Source organism: Sarcophilus harrisii, chromosome 1, assembly GCF_902635505.1.
Source record: "Sarcophilus harrisii chromosome 1, mSarHar1.11, whole genome shotgun sequence".
In the NCBI taxonomy this organism is placed as follows: domain Eukaryota; kingdom Metazoa; phylum Chordata; class Mammalia; order Dasyuromorphia; family Dasyuridae; genus Sarcophilus; species Sarcophilus harrisii.
The window spans coordinates 712,718,638-712,736,407 of NC_045426.1; the positions used below are offsets into that span (position 1 = coordinate 712,718,638).

The 17,770-nt window shown below is 51.3% G+C and overlaps 1 protein-coding gene across 1 annotated transcript; it reads left to right on the forward strand.

Annotated features, from left to right (window-relative positions):
- Window positions 1–2,062: 2,062 nt before the first annotated feature.
- Window positions 2,063–3,565, forward strand: SDF2L1 (stromal cell derived factor 2 like 1; the record flags this gene model as incomplete). Its single annotated transcript, XM_031949125.1, has 3 exons — window positions 2,063–2,396; window positions 2,629–2,825; window positions 3,255–3,565. Coding segments are annotated over 3 exons (810 nt in total), but the record flags the coding sequence as incomplete, so codon positions are not given.
- Window positions 3,566–17,770: the final 14,205 nt, after the last annotated feature.

The following is a 17,770-nucleotide window of genomic DNA, read 5'->3' on the forward strand; positions in this document are numbered from 1 at the left end:
ATCTTATGATCAATATTAGGATCGATACATAGTGAGTGGAGGCTCACCCAGCCTGTGATTCCCCTGTCGATATGTCATTTTTGGACCTTGAGAACAAGGTCTAGCAACCGATGAGATTCTGTATTTTACCATGCCTCTTTGGCATATTTGAATACCAAACCATATTAAAAACCAAGTTAGAGTGTGAGGAAGATCTGAGGTCCACTTCAGGAGAGAGGATCATGGACTGTTTAGTAAAACGTCATTGGCTCAGAGCTCTGCCTCAGTGGTTCCTTGCAAATTGGAAAATTATAATCTCTACATGTGTAAACAGTACAGAGAATACCATACCAAACAATATGCAGAATGAACAAGTTCTCCTTTTGCAAGCAAGATCTCAGAAATTCTCCCAAGTAGCTGGTACAGCAAGCAGGAGACAGGGACACAATTGTCCCCGACTGCTCTACGGATCAGCTTCTCTGCCACAATCTTTCTCTTGTTTCAGGAATCTCTCCTTGAAGAGCTCTCAAAGTAGAAATTCTCCTCAGTAGCTGGTGTGGTAAACAGGGGACAGGGACATGATTGTCCCTGGCTCCTCCACAGGTCAGCTTCTCTGCCACAATCTTTCTCTTGCTTCAGGGATCTCTCCCTTAGGGGCTCTTGAACTAGAAATCCTCCCAAGTATCTGGTGCAGGAAGCAGAGGATAGGGACACGATTGTCCCCAGCTGCTCCACATTTCGGTTTCTTGCCACAATCTTTCTCTTGCTTCAGGGATCTCTCCCTTAGGGACTCGAATTAGAACTTCTCCCAAATAGCTGATGTGGTAAGCAGGAGACAGAGGCACAATTGTCCTTGGCTCCTCTGAGGCAGTTTCTCGCTACAATCTTTCTCTTGAACTAGAAATTCTCCCAGGTAGCTGGTGTGATAAGCAGGGAACAGAAAATAATGTCCCCAGCTCCTCCACAGGATATCTTCGAGTCACAATTTTTCTCTTGCTTTAGGGATCTCTCCCTTGGAGCTTCTTGAGCTAGAAATCCTCCCAATAATCCAATGCAGGAAGCAGGGGACAGGGACACGATTGTCCTTGGCTCCTCTGGGTCAGTTTCTTGCCACAATCTTTCTCTTGCTTCAGGGCTCCCCCGGCTGCCCCCGACTCCTCCACAGGATATCTTCGTGTCACAATCTTTCTCTTGCTTCGGGGATCGCTCCCTTAGGGGCTCCTGAACTAGAAATCCTCCCAAGCATCTGGTGCCGGAAGCAGGGGAGAGAAGGGACACGACTGTCCCGGCTGCTCCACATTTCGGCTTCTGGCCACAATTCTCTTGCTTCAGGGCTCGCTCCCTCGGGGGCTCTTGAGCTAGAAATTCTCCCCAGTAGCTGGTGCGGCAAGCAAGGGACAGGGCACCCTTGTCCCCGGCGGCTCCACAGGCCATCTCCTTGTCACAATCTTTCTCTTGCTTCGGGGCTCGTCCCTCGGGGGCTCTCGAGCTCTTCTCCTCGAAGGGGCTCCTGAACTCTTTTCTCTCAGAGCTGGAAGCCAGAAGACCAAAGATGTCTCTTGTCACCTCTTGAGGCCGGGAGCATCAAGTAATCAACCTCCATCAGCGAGGAGGGTCTTGTGCAAATCGGCTCCGTCAAGGGATGGTATTTCTTCAGAAATAGAGCCCTTGCCATAGTTTCCCACTGAGAGAAATGGATAGAACAAAAGCAAAGGGACAGTGAATTACCCGGGTCACCGCGGGAGCTCAGTTTCAGGAGCTGCAGCCGAACCCGCAGCCCAGGACGCCAAGCTCCAGTACGCCGCCTAACGGCTCACGGTGGGAATGGCCTGGTGATCACGTGGCCTCGCGAGCCAGAAACGAAAAGCCTCAGAAACTTCCAACCCGGGTTCTTTTCTTCTTCCCCGCCCCTCCCGCCCCGGACCCCGCCCCACGCCCGGTCCAACATCTTCGCATTCATTGGTCAGCCCTTGCCTTTCTTCACGCCTGTTGGCCGGCTGGCTGAGCTCGTGGCCCAATCGCAGCCTCCATCGTGTCTTCAGCCCCGGCTCCACAGACCCCAGCCGGGAACCGCTGCCCTTGACGACGAGGGCGGGGCCTCCTTGGGAAGCGACCAATAGGGAAGCGGACGTCGGACGCCGGAGAGCGCTCATTGGCTACGGGGGCCGGCGCTGTCGGCGGGGGACTGGAGGCGGCGCCCGGGCGGAAGCGGCCCCGGGCCTGGCGGGAGTGGGTCGGGGGGATGTGGAGGCCGGGGCCGCGGCCGCTGCTGCTGCTGCCGCTTCTGCTGCTAGCAGCCCGGGCCGACGCTGGGAACGAGCTCGGGACCGGGGCCGTGACCTGCGGGTCCGTGCTGAAGCTGCTCAACACGCGCCACGGCGTCCGCTTACATTCGCATGACGTCAAATACGGCTCCGGTGCGCGCGAGGTGGAGGGGCGGGGGGCCACCGGGGATGGAGGGGACAAAGGGACAAGGGGGAGGGGCGGGGGACGGGGGGGATGGAGGCAGGGGCGGTCGGGATCAAATGATGGAGGGCGGCCGGGAGGGGCTGGGGAGGGTGGGGGAAGGGCAGCGGGCTGGAGGGGGGGACGGAGGGGGTGGGGAGGGCAGGGAGCCCCGGGGACGACCTCCGCTTCTCGGCCGCACAGGGAGCGGGCAGCAGTCCGTGACGGGCGTCGAGGGCTCCGAGGATGCCAACAGCTACTGGCGCATTCGAGGGGGGGCGGACGGCGAGTGCCCCCGGGGGGCGCCCGTGCGCTGTGGCCAGGCGGTGCGGCTCACCCACGTGAACACGGGCAAGAACCTGCACACGCACCACTTCCCCTCCCCCCTCTCCAACAACCAGGTGAGCCTCGCCCCCCCCCCCCCCCCCCCCCCCCCCCCCCCCCCCCCCCCCCCCCCCCCGCCCCCCCCGCGGTCAGGGGCCCGAGCACGCACAGCTGGGGGAGGGAAGTTTCCCGGCCACTCCCCGCCCCCGGAGGTGCGGGAGCGCGATCAAGCGCCCAAAGGAAGGTGCCGTCGGGACCGCTTAGGAATAAACACCCAGCACGAGGGAGGCCGGGTTACCCCGGGACTGGGGGCGTCCCGCGGCTGCTCCTCAGAGCCCCCTGGTGGCAGGCAGCAGTCAGGGTGACACCCACCAGTGAGTCCCTGCGGCCACGGGGTTGCTCCCTCCCAGCCCTTCCGGCAGGGGGAGCTCAGAGGCGCGACCCCCCCCCCCTCAGTTTGCCTCCCAAGCCCCTCCAGCCCAAATCCCATAATGCTCCGCTTGCAGGAGGTGAGCGCCTTTGGAGACGGCGGCGAGGGAGACCAGCTGGACGTGTGGCTGGTGCAGTGCAGCGGGGCCTACTGGCATCGGGAAGAGGCCGTGCGCTTCCAGCACGCCGGCACCCACGTCTACTTGTCGGTCACGGGGGAGCAGTACGGGCACCCCATCCGTGGGCAGAGGGAGGTCCACGGCATGCCCAGCCCCAACCAGCACAACTCCTGGAAAGCCATGGAGGGCGTCTTCATCAAGCCCAGCCCCAGCGAGCCTTCCCCAGGCAAACTGTAAACCAAGCGGGGCCAGCCTGCTCTCCCCCTCCCAAGGGTGGGCACCCCCCCATAAACATAAAATAAAATCTGGTCTGAAATTGCCCCAGCTTCCCGTTTCACTGGAGGCAGGTCCTGGGTGGCAACTCCAATCCAAACTGTGGGCCGGGCCCAGGCGCTCCCTCCAAAACCCCTAATTCCTGGGGATGGGGCTTCCTGCAAATCTAACTCTGAAACTGGGAAACTTGGAGGAAACCACCAAAGGAAACAAACAGGCTTCCCAACCTGGATACCTGGGAAAGGAAAAACTCGAAGCCCAAAACAACCTAAAACCCAAAGAACTGGTTTGGAAACTGAAGGTCAAAATCAAGGGCCAAACTCTTCCTGGCCCTGTGATCCTGGGCAAGTCCTGCCTGCCTCAGTTCCCTCCACTGTAAAATGGGGATGATTGTTTCCAAGGGGCACAGATTAGGGGCTCTCCTGTGCCAGCTGTGAGCGGGAGAAGGGGACAGAGCTGGGATAAGGAGACTGAGGTTCAGAAAGCCCTCAGCTTGACCCCAGGGGGCCCACAGAGAAGCACTGCCCAGGTAGGCCCCGTTCAACGCTGATGCCGAGTAGGGAGCACCCCCAACCCGGCCAGGGCCAAGGAGGGGTGAGCAAGCTTCCCAGTCGGGGGGGGGGGGTGTCTCCCAAGCCCCAGGGGGCAGTTACCAGGAAGGCAGCGGTGCTCCCCATCCCACCAGGTATTCAAGCAGCTCTGGGGCCCTGGCCCAAGGGAGTGAGCCAGGGAGTTGTGTCCGTCCTGTGCCCCTTGGCCAAGGCTGAATCTTGGGGTCCCTCGCAGGCTGGAGAGAAACTAGGGCCCAGCAGGTCAGTCTCTGGGTCTCAGGGAGCCCGTGCCCTGGCTCTTTCTGGGGCTGCCTCCAAGATGCCCAGCCTGCAAGCCGCCCTCCTTCCTCAACCACTTTGCCAGGCCTCCTCCCGGGTAAGGAATGACCATTTATTAAGCCCCTGCCGGTTAACCTGAATCTGTGTGCCCCCAGCAGGTGAGGAAGACCCAAAGCCACACCCTCTGAGCTCTGGGCAGGGACAGCCAGGCACACAGTAGGTACTACTGCCCCAGAGGGACAGTGGCAGTTTTCCCCGAACTTCTGACTCTCGACCTCTCCCCACCAGGGTCCAAGGGAAGCTTGACCAATGCCCTTTCACAATTGCACTGCTCAGGGACATACAGCAGGGCAACAGGGAAAGAGCCTTGGGCAGCTCCTGCGGCCCCTCCCCCTGCGGGGCCAGGTGGGGGAGGGGTGAAGAGGGAGGGGCCCCCAGGCACGACGGGAATGTCGGGGCTGGGGCCTGCCCCGCCCCCAGCCCAGCTGTCCAAGGTGGGGGGGCACCAGTCCGGGCAGCTCGGGCTCTTTGGCCCTGGCCCCTCCCCGGCAGAGGCCCCCCCCCCCCCCTTCACTGGCTCGGCCCTTTGCTCTAAGGACGCTAAGGCCTCTGTTCTAGGCTGGGGGGGTCCAGCACCCCATTTTTACCTTGGGTTAGAAGGCTTTGTCCAGCAGGACTGGGGGGGAGGGTAAATATTCCCATTTTGAAAAGGCGAAGTATGATTCAAAGGTAAAAGGTGAAGCCCAGGCCCCCAAATGGGTTGGGGGGCCAAGCCTTCACCGAAGGAGGACTCCAGTGGCCCTGGCTCTAACGGGGCCCCAAAGGCTGTGCTCCTTGGATGCCGGCAGGGAGTCAGACAACAACCTTGGGGTCTGACAGCAAGGGGCCCTCAGGTGCCAAGGGGGGGGCAGGGGCGGCCCGGCCCCCATGGAGATGACCTCCGGGGTCCATTTCAGCTCCAGGACTGCTTTTTGGGGGGGGGGGGTCCGGGGCGAGGGACAACAGCCCCCTACCAGCTCCATGGGTCGGGGGCGGGGGGCCGAGCGTCCTTCCGAAGCTGGCGCTGGCGGCCGATGCCCTTTTAACATTGCACTGCCCCTCTGCGGCTCAGCAGGGCAACAAGAAAAGGGCCGCGGCCACCAGCAGTGGGGTCCGGCTCCCCGGCGGGAGAGGCCGAGCTGGAGGCAGACGCGGGCGGGGGGGGGTCCTCGGAGGGCCCGGCCCCGACCCCTTCCGTTTACCACCCCCTCCCCTACCCCAGTCTCCTCTCCACCTAAACCCTTAGAGCCTCGGGCCCCTCCCCTCCCCCCAGGCCCAGCCCCCGCTCTCCCAAACTCCTGCTCCCCTTCGCCCCTTTCTGGGTTCCGTCTCCCCAGTCCCCCCACTTCTGGTCCCCCAACCCCTCGCCGGCCCCCCCCTGGGTCCGAGTACCCCCGACTCCATTCAGTCTCTCCAGCCCCTCCACTCCTCTGGGGCTCCCCTCTCTCCGTCCCACTCCTCGCTCTTCTCGGTCCTTTCCCCACTCCGAATCCCGTCTCCACGACCCCTCCCCCACTTCTCTTCTCCTCTAGTTCAACACCTCCTCCCCCAAGGTCCCTCGTCCCTCAGCCCCCTCCCCAAATGCTCCTTGCCCGCGGTCCGTCCCAAATGACCCCCTTCGGTCCCTATTCTATCCTACCCCAACTTCCACCCCCCTCCCTCTTAGCACAACTTTGGCTCAAAGGCTCCCCCCCCCCTCCCCAGTGCTCCAAAGGCCCCAGAACTTCGTTCCGGGCACCTCGGACCGGCGCCCGTTCGGCCCCCTAACACCCTCCGTCCCGTGCCGGGGAAAGGGGCCAGGGGCGGGCCACCCCCCCTTTTCCCCCCCCGGTCCCGCGTTACTCACGCCGCCGCAGGAGGCCCGGGGGCGCGGCTCGGGCTGGGCTCGGGGAGTCGCGCCTGGAGCGAGGCCGCGCGCGACCTCGCGGCTTCCGCCGCCTCTCCCCCGGCTGCTTCTCCCGCCGCCGCCGTCGCCGCGCGGGCTCCATCTTTGACGGCTGGCCCAGCTCCCGGCCCTCGTTAGCATAGCGCGCGCCCATTGGCCGCGGCCCGCGCTAGTCCCGGCCGCCCGCCTCGCCACTGGCTGCGGGGCCGGAGATTTTAAAACGGGAGCCCGGCTCTGATTGGCCGGCCGGCCCGCCGCGTCACGGGCCGCTCGCTTTTAACAATGAACTCCTCAAGGCCCGCCCTCCCATTCACAATTTTTAAAAAACTTTGCCCGCCTTTTCTTCTCGGCGAGCGAGGATCCTCGCCCGCGCCGCCCCCTCTTCCTTCGGGTCACCCGGCCCAAAGCCCTGGGTTCGAATTCGGGGTCCCTCCCCAGCGGAGCCGCTTAGGGTGCTTGGGGCCACGCGGGGGGAGGGCCTGCGCCAAGGGCGCGGGAAGAGGCAAAAGCCAGTTTCTTCTCTCCAGAGGCTCCCTGGAGGCTACGAGGGGCCTCCTTAAAACAGAGGGGGCGGTCGCGGGGAGAGCCCCGGCCCGGCTTTCGGAGGCACAGGCCCCAACCTCCAGGCCACCGGGCTCAGACCAGAGGGGCAGGACCCAGGCAGGATTTGAATCCAGATCCTGCTTCTGCTTTGCCTTCTCGAGGGTCCCCTGCTCTGTGGGCTCAGCCCCCCGAGGGATGACATCATTGCACCCCATGCGGGCGTCGGGGAGACTCCCGGGCCTCGCCAGGCTCTCCGCACGCAGGGCTTGGGCCGCTTCCCACGGGCTCTTCTCCCTCACCGGGGGCCTCGGAGCGGCCCCGTCCCCTCCCGCCCCGCCTCCATCTGTCCCAGTCACTCAGGGCAACCCTGGGCCACGGGGCTCTGCCGCCCCCCCCCCCCCCCCAGCAGAGGCCTGGGTGCCTTGGGCCCAGGATTTATGGGACCAGATGCACGGGCTGCCCGGGGGTGGGGCTGCGGGCCTGGAACACGCTCTCCCGGATTACGGAGCCCTGCAAATATTTGCACGTAGCGGCCAAACGTGCGGGCCGGGAAAGAACCCCGGCGTCCTGGGGGCTGGGGGCGGGCTGGACGTGCCTGGGTGATGTGGGGGGCCGGGCAGGGGGATCAGTTTCAGCGGGGGGGGGCAGGGAGCAGGAAGGAGGGAGGCCCCCGGGACGAGCCTTGCAGGAACGGAAGGATTTTTGACAGGTGGGAAGGGAGAGGAGCGGTTCCCGGCGCCCGGAGAGCTGGAATGTGGGGGTCGGGAGGGGCTGCGGGCGCTGGGGCCCCCAACCCCCTGCGCCCCGCCCCCCTTCGGCCGGCTCCGGCTCACGTTGCTCCCCAGGCCGGCCCGGACCCGCGTTCTCCCCCTCAGTTATCAGGGCTTTGTCCCCGTGAGGTTGTCAATTCCTGCTGAGCGGGGGCTGCGGGGGATGTCTCTGAGCCCATCATTTGACTGGGTAGGAAACTGAGGCCGGGGCCAGGGAGCAGGGAGCTCCCCACTGGCCTCTCCCGGCAGAGCCTGGGCCGGGCACGCGCGGGCTGCCTGGCTCGCCCCCCTCCCCCGCTCCCGCCCCCCCCCCCCCAGTTCCACAAGGTGACCGTGGCCACTTTTCCTTGCCAGTATTCCCGCAATCTGCAGCCAACATTTATTAAAGGGTTTTTCTATTAATGGACTGGGGAGGAGGGCGAGGGGGGAGGGGCCGCTCCCACTCCCACACGCGCACCCCCAGACTGCTCAGCCCAAAGCCCCACTTGGGCAGCTGGTCCTGGGCCTTCCTCACTCTGGGCAGAGCCGCTAGAGGAGGCTGTGGGGGAGGGGGGCAGGAACCCCCCCCCAGAGGAAAGGGAGGCCCTGGGAAGGGCCGAGGGGGGGCAGGGACCCCCCAGAGGAGGGTCCCCGTTGGGAAGTGTTCCACAGACCTGATACTAGGGACAGGGAGGGGACGTGTGGGCACGTCTGAGGGGCACAATGACTGAACAATGTGGGGGTGACCCCAGAGAGGGATTGGGGCGCCCTGAGGAGAAAGGGGGTTGGGGCGCGGATCGTGCTTAGGTCCCTGCAGGAGCGGGCAGGGGAGCTGGGGGGGCCCCGGGTCCCGCTCTGGCTCTCTCCTGCCCCGGGCCGGGGGGCCGGGAGGGCGGGGGCCGGGGATCCGGCACATTCCTGGGCTTCGGGGCGGAAACGATCGCTTTGTTCCCGGGCCGGGCTGGCCCCGCGGGGCGCTCGCTGGGCCGAAAGGAAAGCATTAGGTGTCAGCCGGGGGGAGGGGGCGCCGGGAGGCCGAGCCGGCCCCCGGCCCCTGGAATGCAGGGAGGGGGGAGGGGAGGAGGAGAGCGAGGGATTGAGGAAGGGATGAGGCGGCAGGGGGCTCCCGGGGGGCCCCTCAGGGCGGCTGCCTTCCCCCACACCCCCGACCCACCGCACTCTCCCCGTCCATAAATCTCTTTCCGCTCCTCCCCTCCCCCCAGTGCCTCTTTTTCTGTGTCTTTCCTTCGGGTCTGGTTTTGTTCGTTCTCTCTCTCTCTCTCTCCCTCTGTCTCACTTTCTCCTCCCTTTCCCTCCCGCCTTTTCTCTTCTCCCTCTAACTGCCCTCCTCCCCCTCCCCCCTCTCTTTCTCTGTGTCTCTCTCATCCTGTGTTTCTATCTCTGTCTCTCAGCGTCACTGCATCGTTCTCTCCCCTTGTGTACCTCTCTCTTCCCTTCTTTATGGCCAATCAGCGGGCATTGTGCCTACTACATGCTCCCACCAGGGCCCAAAGAAAGGCCCCAGAAAACTGGATCTCCCTCTTGTCTCTAAAATGGCCTCTGATCTCATTTCCTCATTTTTCTCTCTCGCTTCCTTCCAGGCGGAGGGAAAACCATCTCGTTAAGATCCAGGCCCTTCTCAGTGGCCCCAGAGGAACAGGACCCTGGGGTGGGCTGGGGGCTCTTTCCTCCGCCAGGCCCAGTGGGTCAAATTACCAGAAAGTTGGGGTGGGGGAAGCGTGGGGGCCAAGGAGGGTCAGCGAGAGGTCGGAGCCCTCCTCCCCCAGGCGGGATCTGGCTTTCTTCTTTGGGGAAGGAGCGCTTGTCACAAACCCTCCATTTCCTTCCCTTCCGCCCTGGCTCAGACGGGACTGAGCTAAGGAGCGAGCCCTCCCAGACTCCTTCTCGCCTCTCCCCAGGTCTGGGGCCCCATCAGCCCCAAGGCTGCCACTGTCTGGGAACGCCCAGAATTCGAGATCTCCGGCGCTGAAAGGGATTTGGGAGAGTCCTCCCTATCTAGTACCCAGCATGCCATCTGCCAACCCTCCTTTATTCCTGGAAATTGCTTCTGCCCCTTTGAATCTCTGGTTTCCCTTAAGGCTCAGTTCAAGGGGCACTTTTGCCACGGGCTTCAACATTTCCAAGCAGGGGTACTCTGGCTGCCCGTCCCTCCGCCATCAGCCATCTCCTCCCCCTTTCTGACAGCCTGGACAGGGTTCCTTGCTGGGTCAGCCCACTCCTGGCTGCAGGGCCTTTGGGGAGTGGGTGCTCAGCTCTAAGTGGGGGGAGTGGGAGCCATTTTTCACTGCAGTCAGTAGCACCCAGTACATATGAATGTGGAAAAGAAAAGCCTGAGTTTTCATGATCATGGGGAGGGGGGGGGGCACAGAGAAGGTGCTTTACAATTCCCCCAGTCTTGCCTTGCCCTCTGGGACCAGCTCACTTTCCTTCTGCTTTATCTATCCAGACCTACATTCTGGGGCTGCAGGGACCTCAAAAGGCAAACGCGTTTCACCAATGGGAAGGGAATGATGTTTGTGTTTGTTATCTCCCCCTCCTTTTTTTGTTTTTGTTTTTGTTTTAGTTTTTAAAAATTTATTTTCTAGAGTTCCATTCTCCTCCCAATCCCCCGGGGATCCCAACCTAGGAGTCACTCACTATCTCCCATACACAATACAGTGCCAAGGCTTGTCCTTTGCACCTCTGCAGCATTTCCCCAATGCTCCCCCTTATCTACTCTGACCCTGCCCCCACTCTGGGACAGGCCCTCGTTCCTTCACTCCTGGACTCTTGCAGTGGCTGCTGGGGACTCTGTCTGCCTCATTCTCCTCTCCAGTCCATCCTCCATTCAGCCACCAAAAGGATTTTCCTAAAGTGTAGATCTGATCCTGTCACCTCCTATTCAATAACTTTCAGGGGTTCCCTCCTGCCTCCAGGAACAACTACACAAGGTTCTGTTTGTCATGACCCTTCTTTCTAGTCTTTTTAAAAAATTATTAATAAACATACATATTTTTATTTAATTTTTAATTAAAGCTTTTTACTTTCAAAACATATCTATGAATAATTTTTAAAAATAATTATAACTTTCTATTGACAGACCCCATGCTTGGGTAATTTTTTACATTATCCCTTGCACTCACTTCTGTTCCGACTTTTCCCCTCCCTCCCTCCCCCAGATGGCAAGCAGTCCTATACATGTTAAATATGTCACAGTATATCCTAGATACAATGTATGTGTGCAGATCCAAACAGTTTTCTTGTGGCACAGGGAGAATTGGATTCAGAAGGTAAAAATAACCAGGGGAAGAAAAACCAAAATGCAAACAGTTTACACTCATTTCCCATTGTTCCTTCTCTGGGTGTAGCTGCTTCTGGCCATCATTGATCAACTGGAATTGAGTTAGGTCTCTTTGTTGAAGAAATCCACTTCCATCAGAGTACATCCAGAGTACAACACTATCGTTGTTGACATATATAATGATCTCCTGGTTCTCCTCATTTCACTCAGCATCAGTTCATGTAAATCTCTCCAACCTCTCTGTATTCATCCTCCTGGTCATTTCTTACAGAACAATAATATTCCACAACATTCATATACCACAATTTACCCAACCATTCTCCAATTGATGGGCCAGCTTCTAGCCACTACAAACAGGGCTGCCATAAACATTTTGGCACATACGGGTCCCTTTCCCTTCTTTAGTATCCCTTTGGGGTATAAGTCCAGTCTTTCTAGTCTTCTTCCACCTGAACGGGCCCCCTACCAGCAACCCCATGTCACACTGCCTCCTTTCTGGTATGAACTGCCCTGTTCTGGTTGCCTGGGATGAGGGTCTCACCTTCTGCAAGCCTTTCCCAATCCTTCTAAATTCTAGTGACTTCAATAACTGAATATCCTCCTTTCAATAACCATATCCTCCTTGTTTTGGTTTCCCCCTAGATATCCTCTTCATTAGACTGTCAGCTCCTCCAGAACAAGGACTGATTTTTTTTTTCTCCTTCTTTGTATTCCTAATGCTTAATGGTACACAGCAGATGTTTAATAAATGCTTCCTGATATAACTCCTCCCCTAGATTAAAAAACAACACAAACTCTTAAAAAGCATTTTTCAAGTGTTAACATTGTAATGGGGGACGAGTCCCTTTCAAACTCTAATGTGTTGAAAGATCCCAGAGGAAATTAAAAAGAAGAAACAGAGAATAAACAAGGTGAAAAGAAGGAAGGAAAGGGTCTAATGGTTGGAAGAAAAGGGTCCAAACATGGAGAGAGGGGAGGGGGAGCAGGCATGGTCTGAACTTCTCACTCTTACCTGAAATAAAGGCCGGTTGAACAGATAAGTTTGATGCATAAATGAAACAACCCAGAAACAAGCCGAGTTAGGGAGGACTAATTGAGAGGGAGGGAAGGATCCAAAGCTAAAGGCATTCCCTGATCTTGTAGGAGAGAATGAAAAGAAACAGGGGGGGGGGGGGGGAACGACCCAAATAATAAAAATTCAAGAGGAGTAAATGGTTGAGCCAAGTAACGCGTCCCAGTTGAAAAAACAAGTATGGTGCCATAAGAAATGACAAACGAGGCGACGATTTCCGAGACTCCGGGGAAGTATGAACCGATGAAGAAAGAAGCCGGCAGAACCGGGATCACGCCATACAGAAACAGAGAGCTCATAAAGAAAAAACCGCTCTAAAGACTTCGGGTCTGTGACCAAAGCAGCGAGCAGCCGTTAACTCTGGAGGATGTATGACGGAGCATGGTTTCAACGCCCGGGACTGAGCGGACGGATTCAAGGGGACGAAAGGCAAATATCTCTGGGTGGATTCCTTTGGCTCAACTCTGCTCTTTTGTCACGCTGCTTTGGTTCTCCGTGCCCCTCCTCTCCCCCCGATCTGTCCCATTTTTAAGGTGGGGGTCGATATTGGGAAGAGAGAGGGTCAGTTAGCGATAATGATTCTGAAAAAAGAGGACCCTTGAAACTTATTTTTAAAAATGGACTGAAAAGAGAAAACGGAAGTCGGGAAAGAAACAGAAACTCCAAGCTATTTTAGGAAGTAATGTGTGTAATTTACGATATACAACAAGCTGCGTGAAATGGACATACATGGTTTTATTTACAATCATCTTTTGTGTTTTGCCATATAGACCAAAATATTCGTTGTGTTCTTAAGTTCAAAATTAAAACAAACACAAAAACAAAACAAAAAAAAAAAAAAAAATTGACCAATATCAAAAATGGAAAAGGAGAATTAACAATAAATGAAGAGGAAATAAAGGACCCAATTAGAAAAGATGTTGCCCAATTATATACCAACACAGTTGATCGCTCAAATTATATGCATGGATATTTACAAAAATATGAAATACTCAGATTAAATGAAATAGGAAATGGAGAATTTTAATAACTTAATCTAAAGAAAAGAAAAGAAATGATAAATGAATTTCTTAAAAAACAAACAAAGGAACAGTAGGATTTCCAATGAAGTTTACCAAACTTCCAAAAAAATAATTCATTCCAAAACTACAAGGAATTTGTATTACTAAAGAGTTTGCAAAAATAAGAAAAATGGTTCTACCAAACTCCTAAGGTACAAATATAGCCTTAATACACACGCACATACACACACACACACAAAGACAGGGACTAAATAGAGAAAAAAATCAAATCTATAGACATTGGTCTATATAATTAGTGAACTCTGACTCAATTAACTTATTGAATACTCAAAAATATTGAAAAAATCTTCGCAAAAGGGCTATAGCAAAATATTATGACCAAATTGGATTTGACACCACTCATGCAGGATTGTTTCAAAAGGAGGAAAACTAGAACAATATAGATCATATCAATATAAAAATAATAAAAATTGTATGATTATGCCAATAGTCATAAAAAAGGTTGCAACAAAATACAATATTTTTTTTCCTGTTAATAACATTAAAAAAAAAACCCACTGGATAATTTCCTTTAGATGATAATTAGTATGTATCTAAAACCAAGAATTATCCAAAATGAAGAAAATTCAAAGTTTTCCCAATAAGATCAGTTGATAAAGCAAGTATATCCAATATCACCACTATTTATACTCCAGCTTAATTTTTATTCTGCACTTTACAAATATGAGGCTCTCTATAAACATTAAAGAACAGAAAAATAGGATTGTGCTTAATGAATGTTTGTATACACCTTACATTTTCTTTGAAATATATAATAAAGTCAGAATTTATCATTTCTATCATAAAATATGTTTATAACACTTCATTTATCAAATAATATTTAAAATAAATTCTAGGATACAATTTATAAAAGCTAAATATTTTACAACAATGTTTATAATTTATAATATGACAGTTATTGTAAATTCAGATAATAAAAGTAATAACCATTCACTTATAGTGCCTTAACATGTATAAAGTACTTTGCAAATACTATCTCATATGATCGTTTCAAGCTGTTCCACTTGCCTCAAATTTTTTCCAGACTGTCTTTTATTCTCTTCTGTGATTTTAAATATGTTTCATTGACTATCTTTTCTTCTTTCTTGGGGGGGTTAGGGGGGTTACAATATCCTTAGCTCCTCTCTACCTTTTATCCTCCCTCAAGCAATAAATAAATGAAATAAAAAGAAAAGCAAAATCCTTATAAAAAATGCACACGTCAAGCAGAACAAATCCCCATGTTAGCCACATCCATAATTCTGTGCTTGCATCTCCATCTTGAGTCCATCTGTCAGGAGTCACCACTATTATTTGATATAATGCTAGAGATGCTATCAATAACAATAAAACAATAAGAAAAATTGAAAGATTAAGAACAGATAAAGAGAAAATGAAATTGTCCCTTTTTACTGAGATATGACATTCACCTAAAAATTAAGTGAAATGACTAATAACTTCAGCAAAATAGCAGAATATAAACTCATCACTCATCAGCTTTATTGTTATACTATCAACCAAACACAGTAAGAAGATATAGAAAGAGAAATTCCATTAAAAATAACTACAGTGTCAAATATAAAATACTTGAGAGTTCACTTGCCAACATACCCACGGGAAATACATAAGCACAACTACAAAGTATTCTTTATAGAAGTAAAGACAAACCTACATAACTGGTTGATCCCTGAAAATATAACACAAATGATAATACATAATATGAAATTAGGGGCAGCTAGATGACACAATGGATAGAGCGCCAGCCCTAAATTCAGTCAGAAGGACCTTCATTCCAAACCGACCTCCAACTTAACACTTCCTAGCTATGACGCTGGGCAAGTCATTTAACCACAATTTCCTCCAAAAAAAATTGAAATTAATTGACTTATTTAGTACAATACCAATCAAATAACCAATGGATTATTTTATAAAGCTACAAAAAAGTAACCTTCACCCAGCAGAACAGATGATCATAACTCTCCAAACAAATAATGAAAATAAGTGAGAAGGAAAACACGCTATCAAACTACACTACAAAGCAAAAGAAAATAAGCTTTCAAAGTACACTACAAAGTAATAATAATCAAAACTATTTGGTCAGTTAAAAAATAGAAGAATTCGTGAGTTTTCTACTTAAACTGGTTCAGTCAAATTTATTGTGATAAATGGATCTAAACCAAGTTATTGTATCAGCCATTTACAAGAACAGTTTTATATGGAATCATGAATTTCACTTCCCAGTGCTTTTTGTGCACAGATTATTAGTTATTGACATTAATATAGCCATGAAAGTATTTTACAGACATTTCCCTCACTTGAGATTTTGTTTTCTTCCTGGATTTTCTTTTCCATCCATCAATGTCTCTTTTCCATTTCTACAAATTTTTTTTTTAAATTAATTTTAATCTTAGTTTTAATTTATAAATCATAATGTGACATAAATTTAATTATATTATATAATATATAATTTAAATTTCATTATTGATCATCAGATTCTATTTCAATTTAATTATATTTTAATTTGAATGTGATTTTTGAAGGAATAATTATAGTTGTCATGCTAGTCTACTTAAGGCAATTTTCTTTGTTCACTTATTTAACATTCTTGCCTTCCCACTTTTCTACATTACTTTTTTTTTAAACAACTTTTTATAATTCTATAAAACAACCTTTTGGAGTTTTGATGAATAGTGCCTTAAAAACAGAAATCAAAATAATCCACTTTGGCTTTTGCAGTTGCTTCTATACCTTTTTTGATTAAAAATTCATTTCCCATTCATAGTTGTAAAAGGTATATAATTTTCTCTTCTAATTTTTTTGATGGTGTGATCTTTAATATTCAGGTCATATAATCAATAATTTATGAAACGCGGTATAAGATGCTGGTATCTACTTAATTTCTGTCAATCTGCTTTCCAGTTTCTCCAACAATCTGTATTAGAAAGAATTCTTCCCTAAATAATTTATGTTTAGGAAATTATTGGATATTAGGTTACTGAGATCCATTGTTTCATTTAGGTCATGTATCCATTTTGAATTTACTGTCAAATATGGTGTAAGATTGAACAGCTGGGTGGTACAACGGATAAAGCACCAAACCTGGAATCAGATTCATTGTTCTGAGTTTAAATCTGGCCTCAGACACTTTGTGTTAGCCTTGTGGCCCTGGGCAGGTTTCTTTACAACATCGTGTAAGATCACAGAATTTTAGAACTGAAGACTAACCTCGGTGCACATCTCATCCAATCACTGCATGAAAGAAACCTCCCCCAGTAATACCTGTTCAGCCTCTGCTTGAAGACCTCCAAAGAGAAACGAGGCACCCTTTCAAGTCAATTCATCCTCTTTGTTCAGTCATTCAGTCATTCGTGTCCAACTCTCTGTGATCCTATTTGTGGTTTTCTTGGCAAAGATACTGGAGTGCTTTGTTATTTCTTTCTCCAGTTCATTTTGCAGAGGAGGAAATTGAGGTAAACAGGATGAAGTGATTTGTCCAGGGTCACCCAGCTCATAAGGGTCTGAGACTGGATCTGAACTCTGGAAGACAAGTCTTCCCCGACTCCAAGATGGGCACTCTGTTCACTATGGCGCCATCTAGCTGCTCCTTTTGAGGTAGCTCTAATTGCTAGAAAGCTTTTTTTTCTTCCTTCCTTTTTCATCGCTCCTTTTTTCCTTTCCTTCTTCCTTTTTTCCTTTTTTTTTTTTTTTTTTCTGACATTGAAGCTAAATGTACCTTTTGGCAACTACCCTCCATTCTTCCTGGTTATATCTCTGGGTCTAAACAAAACAAATCTAGTTTCACCTCGACATGGCAACATTTCAAATAGGAGCCTTTGGACACCTGTGCAAAAATGTTTGTCACAGTTCTTTTTGTAATGGCAAAGAACTGGACATTGAGTGGATGCCCATCGATTGGGGAATGACCGTATAAGTTATGGCACGTGAATTTAATGGAATATTATTATTCTATAAGAAATGATGAGCAGGCTGATTTCAGGAAAGACTTACATGAACTGATGCTGAGTGAAGTGAGTAGAAGTGGGAGAACATTGTACACAGTAACAAGAGTATGTAATGATTAACTGGGAGAGATTAAGTTCTTTTCATTAATTTGGTGATCCAAGAAAATTAAGTAGATTTGGAAGGAAATGCCATCCCACATCCAGAGAAACCATGAAGCATACAATTGAATTGTATAGATTGAAGCATACAATTTCCATTTTGCTTTTGCTTTTTCATGGTTTCTTCCCCTTTAGTCTGATTTTTCTTGTACAACATGACAAACATGGAAATATGTTTAAAAGAATTGCCCATGTATAACCTGTATCATATCACTTGCTGTCTTGGGAAGATGGAAGGGAAGGAAAGGAGAAAGGGAGAAAAAATTTGAAACACAAAATTTCACACACACACAAAAAAAATGAATGTTGAAAACTATCTCTACAAGTATTTGGAAAAATAAAACACTATGGGGGGGAGAACCTTTATATGTATCCCTCTCAAGCTTTCTTTTCTCCCAGCTAAAAATAGCCAGCCATTTAATTGTTTCTCATATGACATGGTCAGGGCCATTCATGGTTACTCTACTCAGTACCTGTCTTGCCTTATCAATGCTTTCTTAAAAAGTGATGTCTATATAGACAATGAAGCAATATCAGTATTAAACATATATGCACCAAGTGGTATAGCATCTAACTTCCTAAAGGAGAAGTTAAGAGAGT